Consider the following 25,960-nt stretch of genomic DNA (forward strand, 5'->3'; position numbering starts at 1 on the left):
CGGGTGCATATGTGGTTTTCCCCCTTTCATGTCTTGATAATTGTATTATATACTACATGGGTTGGCTGTTCAGGATATCTTTATAAGTGGGTCTAATTGTACAGCGATTGATCGCAGCATAAAAATAGAATGAGGTTTCAAAGAAAAGTGAGCCTCCACGACGCTGTAACGATCTATGTCTGGTCGTAACCATGCACCGAACTCCAAAAAGCAGAGAATATGTGTAAATGCAAAGCCCATGCACCCCCAATCTCTCAGGTAATCCAGACACAAACTGCCTTATCTCCTCTCAATATCCCCAATCCTCTTCTCAAAAGCCTCAATCATAATCCCTGCCATTTGCCCCTCCATAGCACTCATCATGGCAGCGTGCAATTGATTCCGAAACTCAAACCGGATCTCCAAATCCACCTTCGTCATCGATCTACCCACCGGGCCATTCTCCATCGGTGTCAACTCCCACTTGGTACTCAAATACTCAAAGATCCCCTCATTCGCTCCAGGAAAGTTCCCACCAGCCTGTCCATCCTTCGAATCAATCCCGAACTTGGCCCCGCTGCGTGCTTCAACAATCCACCGGTTCCGATCGCAATCGACCCGAGACGTGAACGTTTCACTTAAAGGTCCGTACCCGACGGTCAAGAAAGCGCGCGTCGGATACCCTGTTTCTGGGTCGCGGTGAGTCACCGTTGAGGCCGTGAGGAAGGGGAGGAACTGGGAGTAGGATTCCACCGAGGAGATCACCTTATATAGGGACTCCGGGGCGTAAGGGAGGACGCGGGTGGCGGTTAGACTGCGGCCATTGCCGTTGTTGTTGTTGCTGCCATTGTTTGAGAGTAACGACGAGAGGGATGGAAGGTGGAACGATCGGAGTGTTTGGGGGTTTGGGTGGTACGGCGTTATTGGTCGTGGGAGATATTGCGATGGGACTGGAAGGGCACGAGATGGTGATAAGAGGTTTATACGACGGCTGAGATGCCGCGGGAGTATGCAAGGCCTCATTTTGAGTTTTGGGGTGAGAATCAATGACGGTGGTGTTGAGTCGATCAAAGGCTTAGAGATAAATTATCGCAACGGCTGGTTTTCTTTGGGTCTTTTTTTCCCCTACGGAGGACTTCCGGAGCCCATTCGGGGGTTTTATCTACATGGGCTCGGGACGTGCCGAGGATCTTTAATAGGAAGCTTCACTCTGGTAATTTAAGAGATTTAGATATTGAATTTTTATGGGGACTTTCTTTCGTCATGTAGGACTCAATGTAATATTATTAACTATCTCATATCACTGTTGCAGGTGATTATCTACGATATCATCAAAAGGAGCACCCGGATACCAAATGTTTGACGAAGGCTGTTCCGGGCCTTGAACTTGTTGATCCCACAGATGCTATGCGGATCAGCGCCGAGTACTATAAAATAGAGTAGAGGTATAGGTGATTCCTTGAGCTTACCCAATCAAGATTAGCAGGCGTCTCTAGCATTCCTTCGATTACGCCCAACGTTGTAAAAGGTGATTCTACCATAGCCGGGCTTAGCATTTCGCTCAGAGTAGCAAGGGGATATGGTACGTCCTCTGCAGAACCTAGGCTCTCATACGGCGGGGGTTGGGCTGTGAATACTATTAGCTATAAGCTTTAAGCTGACGTGAATGTGAGGCTTCTTACTGATGCATGTATCAAAAGGCCGGTCACCTGCGTTGCCAGTCGCCTGTCGTTGAGCCGGTTGTCCTATGCCCAACACGCCTTTCTTAACCCTGCGAAGCATGACTGTCAACGCAGCATACGCTTTTTGTGCATCTGTTGATCGTCGGCGGCTTTGCTCGAAGATTTGATGGGACATTTCTAGGCTAGCCAGGAGATCTTCGCGCCCCTTAATGACGACCGTGACATCATTGTTGGGTCCATCCATGATCGGCTCTGTGGGAGGGTCATGGGACAACTCTAGACAAATGATCATAGCCGCAAGTAGATAGTCGGCATTCTGAAGAGAATTCGGGAACTGTCTATCCCGATACAAAATTCCTCCAGGCTGAGTCTCGTGGTGCAAGTCTGCTTGATGGCGGAGTATCTCCTTCGATGCACTCATGCATACCCATCTAGAATATGCATACCGGAGGTTAGTGTGAACTTCACTGAGGTACCGCCGGTGAAGCACGCAGCGAGCTTTTTGATACAATAACTCTAATGTGTACCGCCGGAGGATCAGCTCCGAGGGGTCTGCAAATGATTGATCAATTGGTCGGATCCGAAAGTTCAGAGGAACAAGACCGTACACTTCCTCCAGCCGGCGGTCAATCTCAAGAGTTTCGTCATATGTCACGGGTTCACGTGAATACGCAAGATCGGATATTTTGCCAAACACGGCCATGATCCTTGATTTCGCCCGAACATAGGACGCCGTAGTAAGCTCTGATTCCGGTCGGGATTGGGGTAGATGCTTGGTGTCTTCATTGAAGTCTTCGTCACCGATGTTGCGTGGTAGCTCGACATCACCCTGCCAGTCTTGTATCGTCCGAGGAAGGCCAACCTGAAACGAGATCAACGTGTCTAGTTGGCGTATAGTTGCCCACACGCGCCTCCTCATTTCCCCTTCATAAGCGGAGATGCTGGGAAAATGTCGCGGATCTCGATGGTACCCTGTCCGCATCGCTAATCTAATGGTGATTCCAAGGAGGAAAGAAACGCTAACCTGAGCATCATTACTTCGGTAAAACTCTCCCAAGGTATAATAGAAAAGTGCCTCAACTTTATACTTTCCAGGCTGTGTATAGTTTGATTGGACGAGACACTGCGCGGCTCGCTTCCTGAAGGTAGTAATGATGTTCGCAGAGCCCTCTAAATAGACCGGCAATGGTTCGCCTAGGCGTTGATGGATCGTAATTGATAAAGTGAGGATAGCATACAGGTACGCTAGCCACGAGAGAGACGCATCTTGTGGTGTCGACCAAAATAGGGTATACTGTACATAAGTTAACTTCCTAGCTTCTCTTGCTCCTGGTAAGGCATAAAACCTTTTTTTGAAAGGTAGGAATATGGATTGTGCCTATGAATTTGTTGCCTGTATAAGTATATGTAGAAGGTTTGGATAGAAGGCAGAGTTAAGTGCATACTTAACACGGGCTCTTTGCTATTGATGAACTGGGCTATGAGTCGATCTGTCACTGGTCGTGGAGGAATGTTAGCGAGTAAATCTTCTTTGCTTACTGGCTTATTCAATCCTAACAGGAGGGTTGGTGAAGGTGAGTCGTGGCGATCCTCGTCAATTGTCTCTTCGTCTGTAGCATCATCGCCTTCTTGGAGGTACTCCCTAACCCCGCTGATCTACGAGTATCAAGTTAGAGCAAGAGAGATAATGCAGTGGGATTAATGTTCACTGACCTCCTCAAGAATAGCCGTCCAGTGAGCACCGTCAATATAGCTTGTTCCAGCATTTTCAACAACCAACTTGCTAGACGGCTCAAGAGGGGGTTCCTTAGGCGCGAATTCCGCGCTAGTGGACGATGTTCCAGACGTTACTCGAGCATCAGTTTTCAGGTCCGTAGCCAGCTCTTCATGTTCCTCTGGTTTCTGAAACTCGTGGTTCTTTGCCAAGCTCTTCTTCTGAGCCAAGGATAAGATCAGATTCTCGAGGTGCTGTAGGCGATCCTGAACAAGAGTTGGACTCGTCCGCCCCTGTGAAGTCCTCATACGAGGACCCCGACCGACGAAAGTGCAAGAGAGGGCTTCGCCTCTCTTTTTGCAGTTTGTGCACGGATATGTGCGGCAGCATTTGAGTCTAAATTACGCCATCAACATTTGATCATTACGAGTTTCGGATTGAATTGAACAGCGAGGCAGGCTTACTTTCGAGTTCTGCAGGCTGTACAAGATAGCTGGACTCTGGTTCTCCTTTTCTCCGTTGATGACAATGTTGTGCGACTGTCTCTGACAACGGTATCCGCCATTTCAGTACAATATAGAAGTAGGTTGTCCAGAGAGTTGATATGGAGGGAGCTGAGATGCTAGAGGTAGAAATTGAAGAACGGGGCGCGACTTCGGTCTTCGTGTTTTAACTCCGTCTCCGTCAGATAACTAACACGCCACCCCAAATCGTATAAAATCAATGCTTACTAGCTCTCATGCGAAGGGGCAGTGAACTAATCGATGGGATTTTCCTATTCGCAAGTTTTAAACGAATACTCATCGGTAGCATTGTCCCACAGTTTTTGCGCATCTTCACAGGTACTAGATGGAGACTACTAACTGTTCGAACTTCCCTGACAGGCATCACAATCCAATTACGAGTTATTAAGGAAGTAAGCTTTGTGTTCCTTACCGGCCCCAAATGGTCCGCCGCCACGACCTCGACTCTCCTATCTAACGTCTCAGGATTCAACCCTTGGGTGAAGATGCAGGTGACAGCCTGAGCTAAATTCCGTGGCAAGATGGGCTGTCGGGACCGAGGCACCCTCTTCGGCCGATTAGAGAAATTAGTCATTAGCTATGGCTATTATATAGGCAAGGATCTGGACCTATGAGGATTTCTCAAGCCCCACGCCCCATGACCCTGATAAATTAATTCAATGTGATATCAGCGTTACGCGCCGCGATATATTATGTGCTGCCACTTTTAAGACTCGTTGGGGGGTGGGTTCGTGGATTCTTATAGGATAGCCTTAGAAAAGGATTCCACTGACATGAAGTGAAAATGTCTCCTGTTGGTCATACATGCCAACTCTGGGGGATTTGCTGCATTATCGCGCATTCATGGTCAGCCTTTGCTGCTAGGGGTGGGAAGACCTAGGAATTTACCCACCTTCCTTGACCCTTAAGTTCCAAACTATCATATCATAATCCTATAGAGCTTTCTACTATATATAGCTTTGTCTTCCGCCCTCTCCACCATTCGATCCTTGTCATGCTCCTTTTGGTTTCTTGTTATCTTTCTTGCGCGGGGTTCTCTGCACCTGCGTAGAATGTCAGTATCTGAAAGATGATAGGTGCAAAGGACATCCATACGCATGTGCATCCGGGCCATCAGGCATCAAGAATGACGTGAAGTCACTTACTGTTCTAGTCATTGGACATATATGGAGATTGAAGTGCGTTATCCTCTTTGATGACCCCCCACCCCCTGCTCAAACCAGGTTGCTTCTAGTCGTATGTTATATGCAAGCTCTCTGCCATCAATATTACACATCCCACTGCGCCCGCCCTTGTGCTGACCGCGTGGAAGATTTCTGGACTAGAGTATGGAAACTCGGGAGTGCAAGCGCCTGTGATCAGACCTTTCGGGAAAACCTGACCCAATCCCCAACCGGAAAGACGAGGTAGACATTGTACAACAGCGACATACCGGCGGCACCCTATGATTGGCTTCACATGCTGTCCAAGTACACTCTGGTCGGCGGTGTTTTCTGGCGATCTGACAAGGAACTGGTGAACCGTGGTACATCTTTGTCGCCTGAGAGCCTTCTGACCTGGTTCCAGAGCTGTTTCGAAGGGTCTCGTTCTGCAAGCCACAAAGTAATCAACAGTCTCCCTCGCCTCCAAGGACCGACAAGAGGTGTGAAAAGTAGCTGGGAATAACGCAAGCAAAAGAAGTACATTACGTTGTCACTGCTACTCTCCATTAAGCCCAGCTTTCCATGGTACTATACAGGTCCATTAGCGGTGGGAATAATTGAAATAGGAACAGTGGAAAGCAGCACATCACAAGGATTTCTGGGGTTGTGTCGGGGGTGTTTCAATCCCGCCTTCACTGGGTTGCAACAGGGCCAGGTTTAATCGTGCTAGCCACTATAGCGAAACTGATAAGGATGCAAACAACTCGCCACACACTTGAGATCGGTCAAAGCATAATAATAAGCGGACTTCAATAAATACGATATAATGTGGGCTGGAACAGCACTTTGGCCCCTCCATTACTACCGAGTGGTAACATGAATGTCTGCAAGACCTGCCCGAAATATTCTGAAATTTGCAAAATAGTGCCTAGTATAGGTCGACCTTGCTATCGTCGTGGGTCATTTATTAAACACCATCTTCTCGGGTGCATAATCCGTCTAGGTTTCCATTTGTGTATCGGCACCAATTTGGACAACTCAGGTCGGAATCTCCAGAAAGTGGGTAGAGCACAGTATGCGAGTGACAGCTGCAAGTACATCCACTTGAATGCCTTATAGAGGTGATTTGCAACAGGGAAATTTCAAAGAAAATAATCAAGAATGGACACCAAGCAAGAATCAGGGTCCACTTTAATCTATAATGCGAGAGTTAGATGAAAGCGAATACCCCTTGTGGTTAATGTTGGTACTTTTTTACTTCTTCCTTTTTCCCCTCCTCTCATTATTCAGGATTCTCTGCAAAAGGTGATAAGAAAGCTGTGTGGATCTGTGTTGCCTTGCACGACAGGGGTTCTTGCCAGCAAGAAGCATCATATGTCTCCACCATTAGGCAAGTCCATTGCAACCTGACCGGCTGTACTAGCAATTCGTAGTTTTCGCTTGTAGATCCTGGAACCATCACCCAAGGTTTCTTCTACCCTCAAAATCGTGGTGTGGTGCCACCACCAGTATTCAATTGTTTATTTGACTGAAAATCGCATGTAACCCAAGCCCATCAAACGGCAGCACCTGCAAGTATGTAGTAGTATAGTGATTGTACCTGCAGGGATAAGGGGGAAAGAAAAACATTCTAGCAATTAAATTTTTTTAAATAATAATAATAATAATAATAACACCCTTCAGCCAACGCGGGGTAAGTGAAACGATATAAATGGCTCGGTTTAATTGCAGTTGACAAATTCTGCAGACACTGAAAATCCACTTAACACTCCCGTGACTCCAACGTGACATTGAATGCTCTTCATTTATATATACATACATATATATATAGATAGATCTTTTCGCCTGTGGTTTTCCTCTCATTGACTTTTCTCTTTCTTCCTGATTTACTTACAAAAGACTACTTCTCGAGCAATTTTACACCAAACCAATTACCCACCATGCCCTTTATCGAGTGCTCCTCCCCACCCATCAAGATGGACAACCCTAGAATTGACGCTGCTTCACAGGGAAAGCTTTTACCAACTATCATTGACGAGCTGGCTCGTGATGATCCTGATGGTCTATGGATTGAATATCCTACATCCCCGACAAGCTTTGATGCCGGGTATAGTCAAATTACTTACGCCGAACTTGCAAATGCGGTGAACGGTGTTGCCAATTGTATAACCAGTGCTTTGGGGAGAGATAATACAGGAGAGCCGCTGGCCTGGTTAGCGCCAAATAGTCCCCTGTGCTCCATCACGCTTATTGCGGCCATGAAAGCTGGCTTCAAGGTGTGCAAGTCATGGACATGTATATAAAGCCGTACCCTTGTCGCTGATCACAGAGAGCTCTAGTTGTTTTTGGTTTCTGAAAGAAACACTGTGGCTCAAAATCACATGTTGTTTGAAGATGTCGAATGTTCTACCATAATAACGACGAATGCGGCCTTTCCGAAGGTTGGGGCCACTCTACGCGGAAGATCTATCTCCGTTATAGAGCTGCCTCTGTTTGACCAGCTCCTACATGAGACCCAGCGAAGATATGAATATAACAAGGAATTGAAGTGCCTGTACTACGAAACAGCTGTTATCATTCACACCCCAGGTTTCACAGGCAGGTTGACAACACAGTCAATATCAAGTGTGCGTCAGCTTATTGGTTCTAGGTTCTCCCAAACCCAAGTTGCTATCCCACAGTTTCATTGCCAATGTAGCACGTAATATTGGCCTCTCTGCCCCAGAAGGCTATGAAACACAGAGCTCTATGCTTGGGAATAATAGATGCCTTTTGCTTTGTCCTCTGAGCGATGTAAGTCCCGGCAGCTGAACTATTTTAAGACAATGTCGCTGACGAATATCAAGCCGGCTGGCGTATACTTCGGTATTTTGAACGCTATCTTCAATAACACGACAGTCATCCTTCCACTACCCGACATACCTCTGACTAGCCGACTTCTGGCTCAAACATTTCGACATGTTGAGGCGGATTGGGCAGCTCTATCTCCACCGGCTTTGGAAGTTATGACAAATGAAATGGCTCTCCTAGAGCGAGTTGCGAGCCATCTCAAATTTCTAGTCTTTGCCGGGGGGTGTCTTGCTAAAAGATACGGCGACGTGATCGCTTCCAAGATTAGGCTTATGCCCTCACCACATTCTCCTGAAACGGGGCTCCTTCCCACGATATATCGGCATGGACATGATTTCAGATACGACTGGAACTACTTTCGATTTCATCCGGCCGTGGGCGCAAGATTTATTCCAATATCGGATGGTGTCTATGAGCTGTTATTCAACAGAACGCCTGCCACGGAACTATACCTGCCCATTTTTGTCAACTCATACGAATACCTTACGCAAGATTTATACACCAAACATCCAACTCTGCCAGATACATGGACCCATGCACCGCAGGTAATACCTTTGATCAATGGAGAAAAGTCCGAGCCCGTCGACTTTGATAAACATGTATGCAGCTTCTCTATTTCAGCTACCTTTTAGCAAGATTCTGGTGGTTAATGATGCTTAGCAAATACCATTTCCAACTGCCTGACACACTACACACCCAGGGTTTTTTAAGCAGTGTTTAAAGGTACACCACATTACATTACAGTAGTTCAGGAATTTGAAAGGGGTTTGGCCCGTCTCCCCCGTTTTATATTCCTTAGACGACAACTATGGACAAGAAAAATCAGAGCGTAAGGATTCACTTGGCTGACCTGACCTCAGCCTTCATCGCAACCTTTCCACCAGGAGCAAAAATCCGCACTAGCCCTGTACCACTCCCCTCCTCCTCGTTGAGCACAACCTGATACTCATCCTCAGCGAATAGTGGACTCGTCGCCCTGTATGTAATGCTTTCTGGAAGCATCAGGGCCGGATCGTCACCCTTCATTGGGCGTGTATCCCTCCAGAGGTCCAAGATGGAGATCAAATTCAGAGGGCCGTGGACGACAATATCTCTATGTCCCTCCACCTGCTGAGCCCATGGGGTCGAATAGTGGATCTTGTGGGGATTAAAAGTCAAAGCTGAAAAGCGGAAAAGAGTAATAGCTGTCTGTCTTAAGGTGCGAGTGTGAGTCTTCTCGGTCGAGGAAGTGGACGAGAAGGCTGGAGCTGTAGATAATGGCGCCGGAACTCTTGTTGTAGAAGATATATATGGCACAGCCAGTGCTTTACGGAAGACCCAGTTCCTAGTAGGAATGTTTAACAGTTAGATGTTCTGGACATGTATAAATTGTAAGATGAAAAACTTACCGGCGATCAATGACCGCCACGCCATGTTCGTTACGGAACTCCTTCTCCACGCCCACGACAATCATTTCTTCTCCGGTCTTACGCACAATCTTTGGCTCGGAACTGAGCACTTTAGTAGTTTCCTGGACTTCTTGTCCCACCCGCAACGGATTAGGGTTTCCATCTGCGGCACGCGGCCAGTGCACCTCGCCGCCTGCCCACATGCGCCGAGTAAATGGAGCCTCCGGATTGTAGGAGACATCCGTGCCATCCGCACCTAACTCATTCTCCAAGAATGCAGGAGTGAAGTAGGCCAGATGATACCCCGGCGGAAGGGGGGTGCCGGTAGGTAACGAGGTTGAAGTATTGGATAGCGATGGGGAGTTAGGGTATAGAGATGGACGATTCAATGTGAGGGACAGAAGCTGTAGCTGATTGGCATCAAGAACTTGGGAGCGAGTCTGCGGGCCCAGAGACCGAAACCGAGACAAGAATGATGCTGCAATGGAGGTGGCAGAAGCATCGGCGGCAGATTGTCGACAATGGTGACGTACAGAGAAGCGACGAATTGAAGAGGAGGATCGAGATATGATCTGGGCGGACAGATTTGACCATTGTATGACCGAAGAAAGGGACATTGTGGGTTGATAGAGCTACCTAGGTCTTGATTTCGTTCTATTCTTCCCTTTCTTTGGTTTTCTTCTTACTGATGCTGAGAAGGTTGAGAGTCGGGTAAAGAAAACATCTCGAGAGTTGGGGTTGAAGCGGTTTCCGAAGTGACTCTCGGTCTCGGAATTCCTTGGAAGGGACGTTTCCGAGGTATTAACCCTCTTGGACACATATACTGTACCTATATGGAGTACTATAATTATCTTGTCGGCAACTTTCAGTTTCGCCGAGCCTGAAATGTGGAAATGATTCGGCAGGTGATTTGATTTGGTCATCAAGAAACAAATCCTCGGGGGATTTGACTTCCTACCGACCTCCTCTCGGTCTTCTCCCTAAACGTCTTGACATCGACATCTGCAAGAACAACGACCCTTTTTCCAATCTGATGGGCGTCTGAAAAAGTTTCGAATCTCTTCCCCTCTCTCATGCATAAATTGACACTATCGGAACAGACCGGATGTTCGAAACGCTATTGGAGCCGGCGACAAAGTCACTGTTTACTAGGTTCTAAAAAGTGGATCAGTTCGCACCTCTTTTAAATGTTACTCTCATTATGCACAACCTCGCTTATAGGAAACAGAGGAAGATTAAATGAGTAGATCGTGAGATCGAAAACTTAGTATGCTGGATTGGAAGGGGGTTCAGAGCTTGATAAGTTGATCAATAGTGATGCTAATTGATGACTTACAGTGATACTTATCACGTATCCTAAGGGAATAATAGGCCTCTCTTACTCCTGTGCTCAAAACAAATATGTTGGTTAATATCGCTCTCGTGCATACTGCAAGCGGCAGTTCAAACAATGTGCCTGCAAGATTTACTATCTTATCAGCATACCTTCATGCCTCTCCGGGTCGATCCTAGTAAGAACCAAGTATTGTTTCCAGATAAAAGGCCATCGAAATCCAAGAATTATTTTACAACGTGGCAAATGGCCTTCACATGGCTGCCGATCAATTTTCAGAGCTCATATAGAGCATTCTCGATCGATGTTCACTTGATAAGACGTATCTACTAGATTGAAGCGCCACCACATTAAATGGCTTACAATGTGGCTGAACAATCTAGGTCTAGGCTGACCAGCCCCCTTGATCAAAAGGGGACACCATGTTGTCTCTCATGTTTGCTAATTGAGATTCTTCGGCTGGAAGCCGCGGCGACACTGGAACGTCCTTCAGCAACCCAAAAGCCGTTTCTCCCTTACGTCAGGTCTGCAGTGATAGAAAGCGACAGTAGCATCGCATCAAGAGTAACGATGACATCGCTACTCATGGCAAAGTCCTTGCTTGCGGTTCTACAAATAAGCAAGGGGATCTTGAGCATTCCTGAAGCTGCATCGATTTCGGGCTCTGGACTCAATTCCATTCCACGTTTAACGGAGGAGCCAGGACGAGCATGAGAATGCACCCCTATTGCTACTTCGCCGATTGTTACATGTCTCGGTTTAGGCATCCACATTTTATGGTGTTCCCTCTGTCCACCGCATGGTACCTCTGCCGCATTATGGACGCCACTCAACACTTCTTCCAGGTCGGGAAAATGTATATATGTAGTGAGGGTCGGCTGGTCACTCCTGTCACTGAGAAGACCAGAATCCAATGGACTGATAATAAACTATTCCAATAGCTACAGAGCGTAGAAATACTGTCCTTAGTGTCTTTGATTCTTTCTCTTTTCATTTCCTCACCTTTCAACACCTGATTAAACGGCGCTGGCCTTTGTCATGGCGGACCTTGAACAGGGTTACAACCCACACGTCCAGGTCAAGGAGTCTGGACCCAATGTTCATACACTAGAGCTGCTTTCTACCGACACAGGATTGAAGGTGTCAAGTTTTCAGAAAGGCATAGCGATGTTCAGCCGAGTATCTGGTGTGGAAGCTCGAGGGATTGAACGTGTAGCAGATGATGAACGCCAGTCCCCATTACCAGATACTTACACTCGCATATTTCTCCTGTGGCTGAGTTCGGCTTTGACTGGAAACAACATCATCGTTGGACTCTATGGCCCTTCTTTGTATGGGCTTGATTGGACCCAGGCCACCATATGCGCCACCTTGGGAGTTGTCCTAGGAGGTATGTGTGTAGGATACATGAGTACCTATGGTCCTCAGAGTGGGAATCGAACCTTGGTAAGGAAATTCAGGAGGAACACGGGGTTACCTAGCTAATATTGCACCTAGGTTGTGACTCGATATTTCCTTGGATATTACATCAGCAAGGCTTGCTGTCTACTAAATATCCTTACTATGCTGGGCTATGGAATGGTGAACTGCATTCTTGGAGGCCAGGTCATCTACACAGTCTCGGGAGGCCGGACAGCCGTTCCTGTTGGTATAATCGTAGTGTCAACCCTGACTTGGTTCATTGCTACCCTTGGTGTGCATCTTTTCCAATTCTATACTAGGTAAAAAGAAGTCTTGCCATAGACCGTTACTTCCTGGGCTTCCTTCCAACTGACATCCAAGTATAGATACGCCTGGATCATACAAATTTTAACCCTATCCGTCATGATAGGCTCGGCCGGACCAAGTTTTGACACCTCACCTTCTATACCGCATGAGATCCCTGAAGCAACTGCCTCAAATCGCCTTGCATTCTTCTCTCTCTGTTTTGCCTCCGCTATCACATGGGCCCCAGCAAGTGCAGATTACTTCGTCTACTTCCCATCATCAACCAAACCCGGGCGAATGTTCCTTGCCAGTAGCACAGGCATGGGCTTGGCAATGACCTTAACTACACTGCTGGGTATTGGCCTAGCAACAGGCATTGACTCGAATCCCGCTTGGGTTGACGCCTCACTTGCCTCCCCGGGCAGTTTGCTCGCGGCCTCCTTTAGCAACTTACACGGGTTCGGCCGCTTTTGCGCCGTCATCCTCCTCCTGGGCACAGTCTCGAACAATATCCCATGCACATACTCAGCTGGTCTCAACCTCCAAATGCTAGGTCGCTACGGCCCACGTATCCCACGTCCTCTCCTGACGACACTAGAAGTCGTGATCTACACCGTCTGCGCAATTGCAGCGCACAGGTATCTTCGCGAGATCATGGAGAACTTCCTCCCACTCATGTCTTATTGGATTGTTGCATGGCTGGCTGTTTGTGTCGAGGAAGAGTGGATCTTCCGAGGAGGACGAGACTACGACTGGACGGTTTGGAATGATGCGCGCTGTTTGCCGATGGGTCTCGCTACAGGGGCCAGTTTTGCCTTCGGGATTTTGGGTGCCGTCCTCGGAATGGTAAGTGCTAGCATTGAGATTATCATTTTCAATTATGTATGCGATGTTTTTGCTTCACACGTACAACCACTAACATGACGGGTTGCAGTCCCAGTCGTATTTTGTCGGACCTATTGCCAAAGGCTTGCCTCAGAATTGTGATCTTGGCATGTGGCTTGCATTTGGTTTTACAGCGGTGGTATACCCGCCTTTCCGATCTGTAGAGCTCCGTATCATGGGACGTTAACGGGTCCACATGGGAACATTCAGCATATAAAATGCGCTGAGATTAACACCATCCAATCGCTAGTGACGTCAAAAATGCATATGTCTCGGATATCGAAGACAATCCGAAGTAATGGGTGTAGAGGGTATCAGAGTCAGTCAGGGGATTATGTTCACTGCATATATACCAAAAGAGGGCCTAGCAGAGTAGATAGGTTGTATAGAGCGGTTATATAATACAAGAGACCACTACAACTTCACTTGCCCACCCTGCAATCGACTCCAGTCTTTCTGCTCAAATGGCTCGTACTTGTCCCCTTGGAGCCAATACAGCTTGTCTGAACTATTGACTAGAGACGGGTCTACGCCTTCAGTTCGCAACACATGCTTCTGTTGCTTGTTGTTTCCTGTCCCTTGCATTTCCGGCGCGAACCGGAGGAAAAGGGGGACCGCGAAACGAGGTAAGTTCTTTAGAACATGGGCCGCAAGGCTGCTGAGTATCTCTTGAGTTGGATGAACAAGCACCGATGGGTCAGCTGCTTGGTGCTGTTGCTTCAAGATGATGGCGGCGCAGCCAGCACGCCCATCATGATTGGGCAGCGCCACACCATAGACGTTAGCTTCATGCACGTCTGGGTGTGTGCCCAATACCTCGGCCACTTCACTGGTAGACACGTTCTCACTTTTCCACCGGAAGGTGTCGCCGAGTCTGTCATTGAAGTACCATCTACCTTCAGTATCCCATCGCACTATGTCGCCAGAGCGGAAGTATGCATCGCCCTTCCGAAACACGTCGCGGACGATTTTGCTTTCAGTGGCATTGGAGTTCTTGAAATATCCTTGGAAACTTTCGGCAGGATCCGCCGGGTTGATGGCATACAGGAGCTCACCGGGGTCGCCTCGTGGCACTGCTTTGCAGAAACCTGTCTGAGGGTCCCGCCAAGGTTGCTGAGTCTCATGATCAATCTGGACAACGGTAAGGCCGCCTCCCAGAATCAGCCTGCTGAGCGAGCCGTTTCGCCCAATTGCCCCAGTTGTGAAGTCGTTGGATGAGAGATTCCAAGACCCAGAGGTGCCTTCAGTTGCCGAATAGAACTCGGCAACTGTGGGTACATTGAAACGCTCTTTGAAGCGAGCCCAGATATCGGGCCGCAAGCCGTTTCCAAAAACTGCGCGAACATTGTGCTTCTTGTCCAAATCCTCTCCAGAGACAGCATCGATTTCAGGGGGAATGGCCATCAAGTACCGCAGAGTCTCTCCTACGTATTGTACAATAGTTGCGTTATTCTCGCGAGCTTCTTTCCAGAAATTTCTAGCGGAGAACTTGCGGCCAATGATCAGGGTTGATCCGCTCATTAGGCAAGTTGCGAATCCCAGGATAGCAGCTGAGGAGTGGTAGAGTGGCATGCACTGGATGGGTATCAGCATATCTCGGAATGAAGAAAATGAAAATTTTGGCAAAGCTCGGAATGAAGCATACCGTGAAAAAGCGGTCATCCTTAGTTAACCCCAGCCAATTGGTAACAAATACAGCACCGTTCCAGCACTTCTTCCAGCTGACGATAGCGGGTTTCGGGAGACCGGTAGTGCCGCTCGTATAGATAAGCATAGCCAAGTCACGCAGGGCAGAACCACCACGCACGCTGTCATCCTCACGTGTGGCTTCCATCTGCATGATTTGGGCTTCCACTTCGGGTGTGAAGAAGACTACATCGACTGAGCCCCCATTTTCGTGGAACTCTGGCGACGCCAATGTCTCCTTTTGCTCGGGTGTAAATTGCTGACGGATTTCATCGTCAACCACCAATAATCTAGCAGTTGACGTTCTGATGCAGTGTGTAAGAGGCTTCCCTGCTAAGTTGTAATTAATAAATGCGGGTATTGCGCCGATACTCCAGAGGCCTAGCAAGAGGAAAACGAAGGTTGAAGAGTTCATAAAGTCCATAGCCACAATCTCCTTGGGTTGAACACCATGCACTTTTTTGAACCAGGCGCCATATCGCAATGCCATTAGGTAAGTTTCGTAGAAGGTCCAGACACGACCATTGTAGACGATAAATTGGTTATTCTTTGTCGCCGGAGCTAGGGCGTACTGCTCTAGTATATAAAAAAAGTTCAGGTGGTCACGGCGTAGTGCCAAGCGTGATCTGAGAATGGCTTTGGTTAAGCCTCCGATCAATGTTACATCATAGAATAACGAGAACTTGGCGTTCAGGTATGCAAGTGTGGTGGCAACCGCAGGCGTAACGATAGAAAGGGGAATATCTAAGCCCCAAACATATGGTTAGCATTGTATGTAATCGATGACCTTTGGCACTCCGGCTAACTCGACATACCAGGCAGAGGGATTGAAGGCATCTTAGGAGGGTGTAGGGATTAATGTGTATATACTCGAGAAAAGAATACACGAGGGGAATGAGTTGAAATTGACTAAGTGAGCAAGCGGTAGGAGGAATAGTAGGCGCTCTCAATGGCACAGTAATGGACTTAAATGGACGCCTCCATGGGAGGAAAGGTGGGTGATCAAGGGTGTTCAAAGACGATTGGGGTTGCCTCGGCTCAATTTATGGGTCCAGTGACTCTTAGTCCGACCCGGCTCTCTCTTGAAAGACATACTATACATTTTTTCTTTGATCCACTTTTCCTTGGGTCCACTCATTAGGTTCCACTCAATTCTGGAGTTTCCGATGGTACAATACAGAGCACTACTGCGAAAGAGTTTCCTTTCTTCTTTGTTTACCCCACAACTTTTTTGATCGACAATACCAACTATCTCACATGCTACTAAGGAAGTTGTCATATTTTAGTCTACTTAGTCTATAAGCTCCTGTGTTATGGCTCTCGGACCTCTTACCATCATTTCTTCTTGACGACGGGAACCTCTTCATACCCATCCTCCATAAATTTTGTCAATGCCTCTAACCCCTCCTCTAACACATGTGTTTCTTGGACAACTCCGATCCGGACATAGCCTCTGAAATCCTCCCCTTCACCAAAACACTGACTTCCTGGGACAAACATGACGCCAGTGCGATCGAGCAGCATTTCACAAAAGGCAACATCATTTACTGGTTTGCCCATTTTACTGAATCGCACGAACGCCGTCGTTCCCGCGCGTGGCTTGACCCATTCGCATGCCCACCGATAGGATTCGATGAATTTTTCCAGGATCGCCAGATTCGTTTTTGCTAACTGAATATTCCGCTTCAAGAGATTATGGATGCAGCTCGCATCTAGGGCATAGCTGGCAATGGCATCATCTAATTGGCTCACTGAGATGGTAGTGTAATGCCGTGCGGCAGCGCACGTCTCTATAACAGACCGATCACGAGAGGCAATCCATCCCACGCGAATGCCCGCTAGGCTGTACGCTTTGGACATTGAGCCAGTTGCGATCGTACGGTCATACCCCAGCGATAGGATAGATGAGGGGAAATCAGGCTCCATGGGGTTAATGGAGTGGAAAATAGGCCGGTAGACCTCATCTGCATGGATAAAGATCGATGAGCTACGTGCAATCTCCACGATCTCCTCCAGAGTAGCTTGAGGGATCACAGCCCCAGTAGGATTCTGCGGATTACTATCACCCGGAGCTTGGGTTAGTCGTGCTGGGCAAAGAAACATAGCGATGAGGCACAGGAGTGGTGGTATACTTAAGGATAATTAGCTTGGTATTGGGGCGAATCATCTGCTTTAATTCGTCAATATCTAATTTCCACCCATTATTCTCCTTGGATTTCCACAGGCTCACTTCGGCTCCAAGCGAAGTTGGGACCGAGTAGAGCTGCTGATACGTAGGGTAGTGACAGATGACATGGTCACCGGGCCCAACCAATGAATAGAGCAGAAGGAAGTTAGCCTGAATAGCACCTGGGGTGATCAAGACGTGATCAGAAGGTAAAGGGGTCGGTGTCTTGACCGAGTAGAGGTTAGCCAAGGTCCCTCGAAGCCGCTCTGAACCTCGAATGGCCCCGTATGTGAGCTTGGTAGCGAGGTCCAAAGGACTCAGAGATTTATCCTCAGACAGCTCTTGCAGATCCTTCAGTGAGATTGAGGCACAACACGTCTCTGCTATGTTGTACTTAGCACTGTGTTCATATTTATCCATCCACTTAATATGGGGTTAGCAAGAGAACTTGAAATTATGCGGGGTCATTAAGGGGTGAAATAAAGGAAGAAATTGTACATACTTGTTCCACAGCAAATTCTTTTACCTGAACCATGATGGTAAGCCTTCGTAGAGCAATCTTCAGGGATCTCAATTTTGTTGATTGATTATATTTTTTCGCTCTCACACAATAGTGACTTGCTTCTCAAATCGTTCAATACGGGTCACGTGAACGAAGGGTCGGCCCCTCGGATTTAAACCGCTGATTTACGGTGAGAAGGGATTTATGCCCCAGGCTGCCAGGCACCCGCCAGCCATGCATCTCCTTGTTCTCCGCCCGCGTCATCGGTGACTTGCGCCAACCGTCTCAACCTCTCAACTGCTCTCTCTGCGTCTTACCACCGTTCCTTCTGTGCCTTGTTTCTGCTTCTCTTTAGTCTTGTCTTTGGCGCGAAATTTCTGCATCTCTCTTCCTTCTATAGAAAGTGCGCTCGAGTATCGGCCAGGAGCGCTTATCAATGTCGCCTTACCGACTGATTCCATCTGTCATTTAGTTACTCCGCACTGCTTGGCCCGAGAGCCAGATTGCGAGCAAGCGAGGCGATTGTTGTCCGACCGTCGCACACACCGATCACAATGCGATTAAAATCACCATCTCAGCTCTATCTAGCTTTCCTGATCTCGTTGTCGGCGTCTACTGCTGTAGCACAGAGCAACTATTCTGACTCCCATGTTGTATCTCCACTCTACAGTGCCTTTGATAAGCGCCCAGACGATTGTCCACCATGCTTCAACTGTCAATTAGATGCTTTTCAGTGTGCTCAATTTTCTTCCTGCGATAACCTGTCGGGGAAATGCGTGTGCCCCCCTGGGTTTGCTGGTGAGGATTGCTCGAAGCCGACGTGTGGATCGTTGGCCGACGGCCACGAGAGGACCCCCCGGACAGACAAATACTGCAATTGCAAAGATGGCTGGGGTGGAGTTAACTGCAACGTTTGTCAGAGGGATGATGTTTGCAACGCCATGATGCCTGAAGGTGAAGGGGGCGTCTGTTATACGCAAGGTGTCACCGTCAAGGAAAACTTCCAGATGTGCGATGTGACTAATCGCAAAATCCTCGATCAACTCAAGGAGAAGAAGCCTCAGGTGACGTTCTCCTGTAAGGTGGAGGATAATACCTGTAATTTCCAGTTTTGGGTAGACCAGATGGAATCATTTTATTGCGGTTTGGACACCTGTGAATGGGGACTGGAAACCACACACGATCGAAACAAGACTCATTATCGATGCGACAATATCAAATGCAAGTGCATTCCGGGTCGAATGCTATGTGGTGAAGAGGGCTCGATTGATATCGGAGATTTTCTCGACCAGTCCATCCAAGGTCCTGCTTCTTTCACGTCAGTATCTACCGTTGGCGGTAGTGTGGAAGATGGCAGCAAATTCCAGGAACCGGCCATGGATAACCTGATCAAGAGCGTGTTCGGGGACGAAAGTATCTCTCTTAAGTGCCATTCCGGGGAATGCTTATACAAAACAGATGTTCCTGGATACACACGTCCTGTGAAACAAATAAACACACCTCTTATCGCCGGTGTAATTGCTGGATGTGCACTCTTTGTCGTGGCGGTGATTCTGACCGTGTGGTATCTGTCGCGCAGATCGTATCGGGGTCGTATTCAGTTGCCTCTCTCCGATGACTCTGACGATGAAGCTGCCAAGCTCTTGGCAGACCACAAGCCGGCAGCCTTGTATTGGGATAACGTGTCTTATTACTTGAACGGAAAGGAAATCCTATCTGGGATTCAGGGTGTCTCAGAGCCGGGTCAGATAACAGCCATTATGGGCGCTTCAGGTGCGGGGAAAACAACATTCCTAGATATCCTTGCCCGAAAGAACAAGCGGGGTGCCGTCCGCGGTGACTTCTATGTCAACGGCGAAAAGGTGAATGATCATAATTTTAGAAGCATGATAGGCTTTGTTGATCAGGAAGACACTATGCTTCCTACCTTGACTGTACATGAGACCATCCTGACGAGCGCGCTATTACGACTTCCCCGGGACATGAGCCGAGCCTCTAAAGAACAGCGAGTATTTGAGGTTGAAAAGCAGCTTGGGATCTATCATATCAGGGACCAGTTAATCGGGTCAGAGGAGGGCAAAGGCCGGGGTATCTCTGGTGGCGAGAAACGCCGAGTAGGAATTGCCTGCGAACTAGTCACTAGCCCTAGCATTCTCTTCTTGGACGAGCCTACTAGCGGATTGGTAAGATACGAGAAGTAACCCGACTTCTAAACACTCGGAAATCGCTAATATGTCTAAGTAGGACGCCTTTAACGCTTTTAACGTAGTAGAGTGCTTGGTGACCCTAGCGAAGACCTACAACCGGACGGTCATCTTCACTATCCATCAGCCACGATCCAACATCGTCGCTTTATTCGACCGGCTTGTTCTCCTAGCACAGGGAAAGACTGTATACTCGGGCCTCTTTTCGACATGCCAGCAGTACTTTGACAACTCCGGATATTCTTGCCCTCCTGGATTCAATATCGCGGACTACCTCGTGGATCTTACGATGCACGCCAGCGTTACCCGGTCTCATAGTGGTGAAGTCGTATCTCCTCTGTTAGATGTGCGTTCCGATCCACCTAGGACTGCATCTAGCAGCTTGCGGGCCGTCAAGTCAGTTGCTAGTGCGTCAAACGCGAGTATCGAGGACAACTCTAGTAGCACGCTGGAAGCAAATCGAAGACCGAAGAATAACCGCCGAGTTTCGCTCAAACAACGCCAAGATAAACAGCTCTATTCTCGGAAGAAAGATCGTGAGCGTCCTGCTACCCCTAGAACAGATGAGGAGGATGTAGGTGACGTGGTGGAGAACCCTCAGCAATGGTTGCGCCTTTCTCGACAGCCGGCCCATGTTCCACCCCAGATCCTTGATGACCCTGACGAGTTACCGCCAGTTGCACCAGGTCAGACTGACCTTGACATACTGGTTGCGAATTACTCCATTTCAGATGTTGCTCGTTCCGTCCACGACGAAATTGTGGCAGCCGTCCAACATGCTCGTACCGCAAATGGTTCGGCCAACACGGATGTTCTCTCCGATCCTCATACTGGAACGGCCAAGAGCTATGCCCGGGTTGGCTTGTTCCGGCAGTTTCTTATTCTGTCTCAGCGAACTTGGCGGAACCTGTACCGGAATCCTATGTTGATGTTAACTCACTATGCTATCTCTATTCTGCTCGCTGTGCTGTGCGGATACCTATTTTATGGATTAACAGACGATATCAAGGGTTTTCAAAACCGCCTTGGTCTATTCTTCTTCGTTCTCGCCTTGTTCGGGTTCAGTACACTTACTAGTCTTACGGTTTTCTCAGCGGAGCGACTCTTGTTTGTCCGTGAACGGGCCAATGGCTACTACCACCCCGTTACGTACTTCGCGGCCAAGGTGGTATTCGACATCGTGCCTCTGCGACTACTTCCCCCGGTGATAATGGGAATCATCGTGTATCCCATGACCGGACTGATCCCGGCATGGCCGGAGTTTCTCCGATTTATCTTGGTGCTTGTCCTCTTCAACCTGGCAGCTGCCAACATCTGCCTTTTCATTGGCATCGTCTTCCGCGACGGAGGAGTGGCCAACTTGATTGGCAGCTTGGTGATGCTGTTCAGTCTGTTATTCGCCGGTCTGCTCCTCAATCACGACGCAATCCCCAAGTCCGCTTTGTGGTTACAAACCGTAAGTTCTTCAACACTCCCAATTCGAGAAGGTAGAATGCACAAGGCTAACCAATTTCTTCTTTTTCCCTTTTTTCCAGCTGTCCATATTCCACTACGGCTTTGAGGCCTTGATTGTCAATGAAGTGACGTTCCTTACGTTGATCGATCACAAGTATGGACTGGATATTGAGGTTCCGGGGGCTTCCATTTTGAGCGCCTTTGGGTTTGATACGTTGGCATTTTGGAAGGATGTCATTGGATTAGGTATAATATCTGGGGCGTTCATTGTGATTGCCTACGGAGCGATGCATGTTTTCCTTGTTGAGAAACGGTAACCTCTCCGGAACTCCTACACATCCTTTCATCTACACTCAGTGAGACTGGGGCTATCCCCGACAGGTCCTGTATCATGTTCTCCATATTCCTTTTTTATTTCAGTCTCTCTTAACTGGGTTGATTTCTTTTCATTTAATTTTCTCTTTCTCTTATTTTGCCTCCCCTCACCTTTGACATTATGTTCATTTAGCTCCTCTCTAAATTTTTCAAGGGGGGAAGATGATCCAGTAGAAATGTATATACGCCCGTATGAGGAATGAGATTTATTGAAGCGATAAGAAACACAACAGTACAAGTAGGAAGCGGATGGAAGCACGTGTTCCCTTCCTCCCCCCAAACGTCATCGTCTTTTACCCTCATTCTTTTTTCCCTTTCTCTTTTCTTTCCCTTTCCCGTGATCGAGATTCGGGAATTATCATTCGTAAGAGACCCAGGGACTGTTTCCTCCAGCAACACACTGTGCATTTTCCTACATACAGTACTCCGTAGACGAGTAGGTGCGGTGTGGTGATGGGAGACTCCACTTTTGGACTGAGGCATCCCACAGCGATATCGCATTTGAATCGTACCACGATAGCAGCATTCTTGTCCTGGGGTTTACGGATTATATTAATAATAGAGACCTTATCTGCAAGATTTTACTTCCCTTTCATTTTGCCTTTCCAAGAATAATTGCATATTAAATCATTCACCTACTTGTTTGTGGAGATAATGTATGTACATACTACAAGTACGTATACTGGTATGGATGAGTTTATGTACCAATACTGTAATTGTAGGTAATCTCTAGACTCACCGCCCACACCCCATCAATCGCTCTCCAGCCTCAACTTTCCACCTCCAATTTATCTTCACGTCGTCTGCTACCGGCTGTCTTCTCCTGATTCCCCTCCTCTCCGCGTAGCCCAACTTCTTTTCTCTACCCCCGAGAGCGGCTCTTCCCATCCACCTCTCTTTCTTCCCCCTTTACTCCTCCGAAGCCATTCCCCCGAGCATAGTCTCTCGAGTCTGCCCAGCATGTCCGGCGAAGCGTGGCTCTACCTGTTAGCGGTGTTGATCAACGCCGTCAACCTGTTCCTGCAGGTGTTCTTTACCATCATGTATAGCGATCTGGAATGGTATGTTGCTCCTATTTTTGCTTTAGGATTGTGGGAGGAGCTCCAACCTTTTTTCCATATCGGTAAGCAATTGCGACCAAATGACGGAGCTAACCCGCGTTCCGTTCCCGCAGCGACTACATCAACCCTATCGATCTCTGCAACCGCCTCAATGCCTACATTATCCCCGAAGCCGCCGTTCATGCCTTCCTCACTTTCTTGTTCGTGATCAATGGCTACTGGCTTGCGATCGTGTTGAACCTGCCTCTGTTGGCATTCAATGCCAAGAAGTACGTCTCTCTCAACTCAGACTTGCCAACGGGCGTGTTTCGTGGACAGGCCACACTAACCAGATATCGTACGTTTAGGATCTACGATAATGCGCACCTTCTGGATGCGACCGAGATCTTCCGCAAGCTCAACGTACACAAGAAGGTCGGTTGCTCGGGATCTACGTCATTAGTTACTCGGCTGACCTCGATTTCAGGAATCTTTCATTAAGTTGGGTTTCCATCTTTTGATGTTTTTCTTCTACCTGTACAGCATGATTGTTGCTTTGATCCGCGATGAGTCCCATTAAGGTTGCCGCAAGGTGGAACATGCGATGCGCCGTGGCCGTTCTGGCAAAAGCATCGCGTGGTGCGCTTCCTGACTTGCAATGAGTGAGGCTGGATACGCATGATAATACTCTCCGGCAGAGTACATGGACGCTTTAAAGTCGCCAAGCTGGGTTTGCCCAGGTTATCGATTTCGATGCTATGTCGGGAGATGGATGAAATGTAGGATATGCCTATGATGAGGATTTTGACGACGGGTAGGGGTGATGACCAATCATTTTGGTATAACGACTTAGACTGGGATGGTGAGTAACAACTGCATCGCTGTGATGCAGGTTAATTGAGATAATTTGCGTGTATTGTTTGACGTTGCGAATGTATTCCTTGATGTCTGATGTGCTGTATATACCACCACTCAAGCAGTGTGTCAATGAAGAGCGTACGATACCCTTTCTGTGTCTATGTAATAGTATATAATTAAAGAGCAACTCGGTTGTGTATAGGAATGAGAGAAGCTGGTTTGTTGTCTAGAGAGTGCAGTCTTCGCAGTGGGACTCTCTCGCCGCCCGAAAAATTTCCGCCTAGAACTTAAACTTCCGCTCATAAATCCAACCACTTTGCCCTTGCCCTTCTACCTTACCAGCGAATTTCTTTGGTGGAGGTACAGTCTCACAGTATACCATGGCGTCGTTATTAGGTACAAGCTATGAATCCAGCGATGATGAGACAACGCGCCCCCAGATTCAAATTACCGCACCAACGGCAACTAAGATCGTCGCGGCGCCAGAAGTGAATACAGAGGTTTGGTCCCTAGAAACTCTCGTCCTTTATCTTCCCTTCTCTTTGCCTCTCCAACATCTTTCTTTTCTTTTCTTTCCTTATCTTATTTATGCCCTTCCAGACGTTGCTTGTCATAGCCATGTGATATCTAACAATTGTACAGGATCAAGCTCACATGCAAATGATGCTCGCTAACACGTCCTCCCAAGCTCTCACTTACAATGCAACATACGACGACCTCTCTCGCCCCAACCAAGGCCCGGCGAACCCTTTCAAACCAGATGGTCCCGCAAATGGGCTCAAGCGCAAAAATGTGCCAACCGGATACGCAGAGGAAGCAGCAATCAGTGCAGCCACCTTCGCCGCGCAACACCGCACTTTCCAGAGCTTAGGGTACACGCGCAATCCCGGCCTACCGGGCCAGATCGTAGGCGATTTAGACCGGGCAGCGCAGCTTGGAGGCCGGGATATCGTGCAGATGAAGCCCTCGAAGGAGGTATCGGCAGCATTACGGGCAAAGCGGCAAAGGAAGGGCGATTCAAGCATTGTTGAGGGCGAGGGCGCGTATCTAGGACCGTGGGCGAAATATAAGGATGATGATCATGTATACGAGGAAACAGAGGCTGCTGAGGATCGTGAACTTGCCAGTGATGAGGAATATGTTGAAGAAGAGGAAGAGGAGATCGCCGCAGCTCATATGCCTGCCATGAGCAAGCAGGCGACGGACTACCAGGCTGATTCGTCCAAAGTGGAAACCACCGAATTTCACGGGTCCGAACAGTTCGACTACATGGGACGGACGTACATGCATGTACCTCAAGATCTGGACGTCGATCTCAAGAAGGATGTTGGCAGTGTCAAGAACTTCATCCCCAAGAAGCTCATTCACACCTGGAAGTCACATACCAAAGCCATCACATCGCTTCGTTTTTTCCCTCAATCCGGCCATCTCTTACTCTCGTCTGCAGCGGATGGCAAGGCGAAGATTTGGGACGTTTATCATTCGCGTGAGCTTCTTCGCACCTTTTCCGGCCATTCCAAAGCTATCACCGACACGGATTTCGACCCCACCGGAAAGACGTTCCTCACAGCATCCTACGACCGCCAGATCAAACTCTGGGACACAGAATACGGCAAATGCCTCGGTCGTTTCTCTACCGGCAAGACACCTCACGTTGTTCGATTCAACCCCGGCGCGGAACACTCCCACGAGTTCCTGGCCGGTATGTCAGACAAGAAGATCGTCCAATTTGACACCCGCTCCGGCGAGCTGGTCCAAGAATACGACCACCATCTCGCAGCAATCAACACCATCACCTTCGTTGACGAAAACCGCCGCTTCATCTCCACATCCGACGACAAATCCCTCCGCGCCTGGGAATACGGCATCCCCGTGCCGATCAAATTCATCGCGGAACCATACATGTTCGCCCTCACACGAGCAGCACCCCATCCAAACGGCAAATACGTCGCCTTCCAATCCGGCGATAACCAGATCGTCGTCTACGGTGCCACGGACAAATTCCGCCAAAACCGGAAGAAGAGTTTCCGCGGTCACAATAACGCCGGCTATGCCATCGACCTCAAGATCTCTCCAGATGGCCAGTTCATTTGTTCCGGTGATAGCGCCGGATACGTGTGCTTCTGGGATTGGAAGACCGGGAAAATGTACCACAAAATCATGGCGAGCGGTAAGGAAGGTGGTGCGACGACCTGTCTTGACTGGCATCCTCAGGAGACGAGTAAGGTTGCTACTGGCGGATTGGATGGTGTGATTCGGTATTGGGATTAGACTTAGTTTTTTTTTTTTGGTTTTCTTTCTGTTCTTTGCTCTGTTAAAATTGATATACCAAGGTGATCGCTATGCCTTCTTCAACACTTTCTACTTTCTATACCATCCTATATTGCATGAGCATACATATACTCAACTACGGGCCCGGATCATGGGAATGGTGACCTGGAATAACCTGAGGCTATCTATAATGATTAG

General features: G+C 48.2%; 10 protein-coding genes across 10 annotated transcripts; 5 read left to right on the forward strand and 5 right to left on the reverse strand.

The window, feature by feature from the left end:
- Positions 1-132: 132 nt before the first annotated feature.
- Positions 133-1,077, reverse strand: BDW43DRAFT_192493 (ubiquinone-binding COQ10-like protein). The gene has a single exon (XM_032039038.1). It carries the CDS (start codon positions 1,000-1,002, stop codon positions 280-282), a length of 723 nt encoding a protein of 240 aa, XP_031896167.1. The 5' UTR covers positions 1,003-1,077; the 3' UTR covers positions 133-279.
- A 202-nt stretch (positions 1,078-1,279) lies between these two features.
- On the reverse strand, positions 1,280-3,683 carry BDW43DRAFT_315103 (putative C6 transcription factor; the record flags this gene model as incomplete). The annotated part of the gene is made up of 5 exons (XM_032047983.1): positions 1,280-1,384; positions 1,449-1,606; positions 1,662-2,955; positions 3,201-3,317; positions 3,375-3,683. 5 exons carry the CDS (start codon positions 3,681-3,683, stop codon positions 1,280-1,282), a joined length of 1,983 nt encoding a protein of 660 aa, XP_031896168.1.
- Positions 3,684-3,812: 129 nt separating this feature from the next.
- On the reverse strand, positions 3,813-4,645 carry BDW43DRAFT_192881 (uncharacterized protein). The gene is made up of 2 exons (XM_032039040.1): positions 4,107-4,645; positions 3,813-4,048 (listed from the first exon to the last, which is right to left on the reverse strand). Exons 1-2 carry the CDS (start codon positions 4,471-4,473, stop codon positions 3,942-3,944), a joined length of 474 nt encoding a protein of 157 aa, XP_031896169.1. The 5' UTR covers positions 4,474-4,645; the 3' UTR covers positions 3,813-3,941.
- Positions 4,646-6,714: 2,069 nt separating this feature from the next.
- On the forward strand, positions 6,715-9,216 carry BDW43DRAFT_288699 (uncharacterized protein). Its single transcript, XM_032043312.1, has 5 exons — positions 6,715-7,317; positions 7,381-7,639; positions 7,692-7,834; positions 7,888-8,798; positions 8,855-9,216. The coding sequence occupies exons 1-4, from the start codon at positions 6,982-6,984 to the stop codon at positions 8,521-8,523; spliced, it is 1,374 nt and encodes a 457-aa protein (XP_031896170.1). The 5' UTR covers positions 6,715-6,981; the 3' UTR covers positions 8,524-8,798; positions 8,855-9,216.
- On the reverse strand, positions 8,626-10,431 carry BDW43DRAFT_192757 (hydroxyacyl-thioester dehydratase HTD2). Its single transcript, XM_032039039.1, has 2 exons — positions 9,280-10,431; positions 8,626-9,215 (listed from the first exon to the last, which is right to left on the reverse strand). Exons 1-2 carry the CDS (start codon positions 9,894-9,896, stop codon positions 8,729-8,731), a joined length of 1,104 nt encoding a protein of 367 aa, XP_031896171.1. The 5' UTR covers positions 9,897-10,431; the 3' UTR covers positions 8,626-8,728.
- A 1,219-nt stretch (positions 10,432-11,650) lies between these two features.
- On the forward strand, positions 11,651-13,391 carry BDW43DRAFT_303253 (uncharacterized protein; the record flags this gene model as incomplete). The annotated part of the gene is made up of 4 exons (XM_032045388.1): positions 11,651-12,002; positions 12,273-12,333; positions 12,400-13,165; positions 13,254-13,391. 4 exons carry the CDS (start codon positions 11,651-11,653, stop codon positions 13,389-13,391), a joined length of 1,317 nt encoding a protein of 438 aa, XP_031896172.1.
- Positions 13,392-13,618: 227 nt separating this feature from the next.
- Positions 13,619-17,592, reverse strand: BDW43DRAFT_303254 (putative long-chain fatty acid transporter; the record flags this gene model as incomplete). The annotated part of the gene is made up of 5 exons (XM_032045389.1): positions 13,619-14,779; positions 14,850-15,572; positions 16,241-16,949; positions 17,023-17,480; positions 17,560-17,592. 5 exons carry the CDS (start codon positions 17,590-17,592, stop codon positions 13,619-13,621), a joined length of 3,084 nt encoding a protein of 1,027 aa, XP_031896173.1.
- Positions 17,593-18,113: 521 nt separating this feature from the next.
- BDW43DRAFT_303256 (putative ATP-dependent permease ADP1) lies at positions 18,114-21,535 on the forward strand (the record flags this gene model as incomplete). Its single annotated transcript, XM_032045390.1, has 3 exons — positions 18,114-19,742; positions 19,804-21,219; positions 21,299-21,535. The coding sequence occupies 3 exons, from the start codon at positions 18,114-18,116 to the stop codon at positions 21,533-21,535; spliced, it is 3,282 nt and encodes a 1,093-aa protein (XP_031896174.1).
- Positions 21,536-22,350: 815 nt separating this feature from the next.
- BDW43DRAFT_288726 (cornichon family protein) lies at positions 22,351-23,689 on the forward strand. Its single transcript, XM_032043313.1, has 4 exons — positions 22,351-22,654; positions 22,768-22,923; positions 23,002-23,068; positions 23,121-23,689. The coding sequence occupies exons 1-4, from the start codon at positions 22,554-22,556 to the stop codon at positions 23,211-23,213; spliced, it is 417 nt and encodes a 138-aa protein (XP_031896175.1). The 5' UTR covers positions 22,351-22,553; the 3' UTR covers positions 23,214-23,689.
- Positions 23,690-23,871: 182 nt separating this feature from the next.
- Positions 23,872-25,762, forward strand: BDW43DRAFT_303258 (WD40 repeat domain-containing protein; the record flags this gene model as incomplete). Its single annotated transcript, XM_032045391.1, has 2 exons — positions 23,872-23,991; positions 24,134-25,762. The coding sequence occupies 2 exons, from the start codon at positions 23,872-23,874 to the stop codon at positions 25,760-25,762; spliced, it is 1,749 nt and encodes a 582-aa protein (XP_031896176.1).
- Positions 25,763-25,960: the final 198 nt, after the last annotated feature.

The sequence above is a fragment of the Aspergillus alliaceus genome (assembly GCF_009176365.1).
Source record: "Aspergillus alliaceus strain CBS 536.65 unplaced genomic scaffold BDW43scaffold_54, whole genome shotgun sequence".
Lineage (NCBI taxonomy): Eukaryota > Fungi > Ascomycota > Eurotiomycetes > Eurotiales > Aspergillaceae > Aspergillus > Aspergillus alliaceus.

Coding starts and splice junctions, on each gene's coding strand:
- BDW43DRAFT_192493 (XM_032039038.1), bottom strand. CDS start 1,002: ATGAGGCCTTGCATACTCCCGCGGCATCTCAGCCGTCGTATAAACCTC.
- BDW43DRAFT_192881 (XM_032039040.1), bottom strand. CDS start 4,473: ATGACTAATTTCTCTAATCGGCCGAAGAGGGTGCCTCGGTCCCGACAG. Junction 4,049..4,106: donor GCCCCTTCGCATGAGAGCTA/GTAAGCATTGAT, acceptor ACGGAGACGGAG/TTAAAACACGAAGACCGAAG.
- BDW43DRAFT_288699 (XM_032043312.1), top strand. CDS start 6,982: ATGCCCTTTATCGAGTGCTCCTCCCCACCCATCAAGATGGACAACCCT. Junction 7,318..7,380: donor CCATGAAAGCTGGCTTCAAG/GTGTGCAAGTCA, acceptor AGAGAGCTCTAG/TTGTTTTTGGTTTCTGAAAG. Junction 7,640..7,691: donor TCACACCCCAGGTTTCACAG/GCAGGTTGACAA, acceptor TATTGGTTCTAG/GTTCTCCCAAACCCAAGTTG.
- BDW43DRAFT_192757 (XM_032039039.1), bottom strand. CDS start 9,896: ATGTCCCTTTCTTCGGTCATACAATGGTCAAATCTGTCCGCCCAGATC. Junction 9,216..9,279: donor GTGGCGGTCATTGATCGCCG/GTAAGTTTTTCA, acceptor CATTCCTACTAG/GAACTGGGTCTTCCGTAAAG.
- BDW43DRAFT_288726 (XM_032043313.1), top strand. CDS start 22,554: ATGTCCGGCGAAGCGTGGCTCTACCTGTTAGCGGTGTTGATCAACGCC. Junction 22,655..22,767: donor ATGTATAGCGATCTGGAATG/GTATGTTGCTCC, acceptor CCGTTCCCGCAG/CGACTACATCAACCCTATCG. Junction 23,069..23,120: donor AGCTCAACGTACACAAGAAG/GTCGGTTGCTCG, acceptor CCTCGATTTCAG/GAATCTTTCATTAAGTTGGG.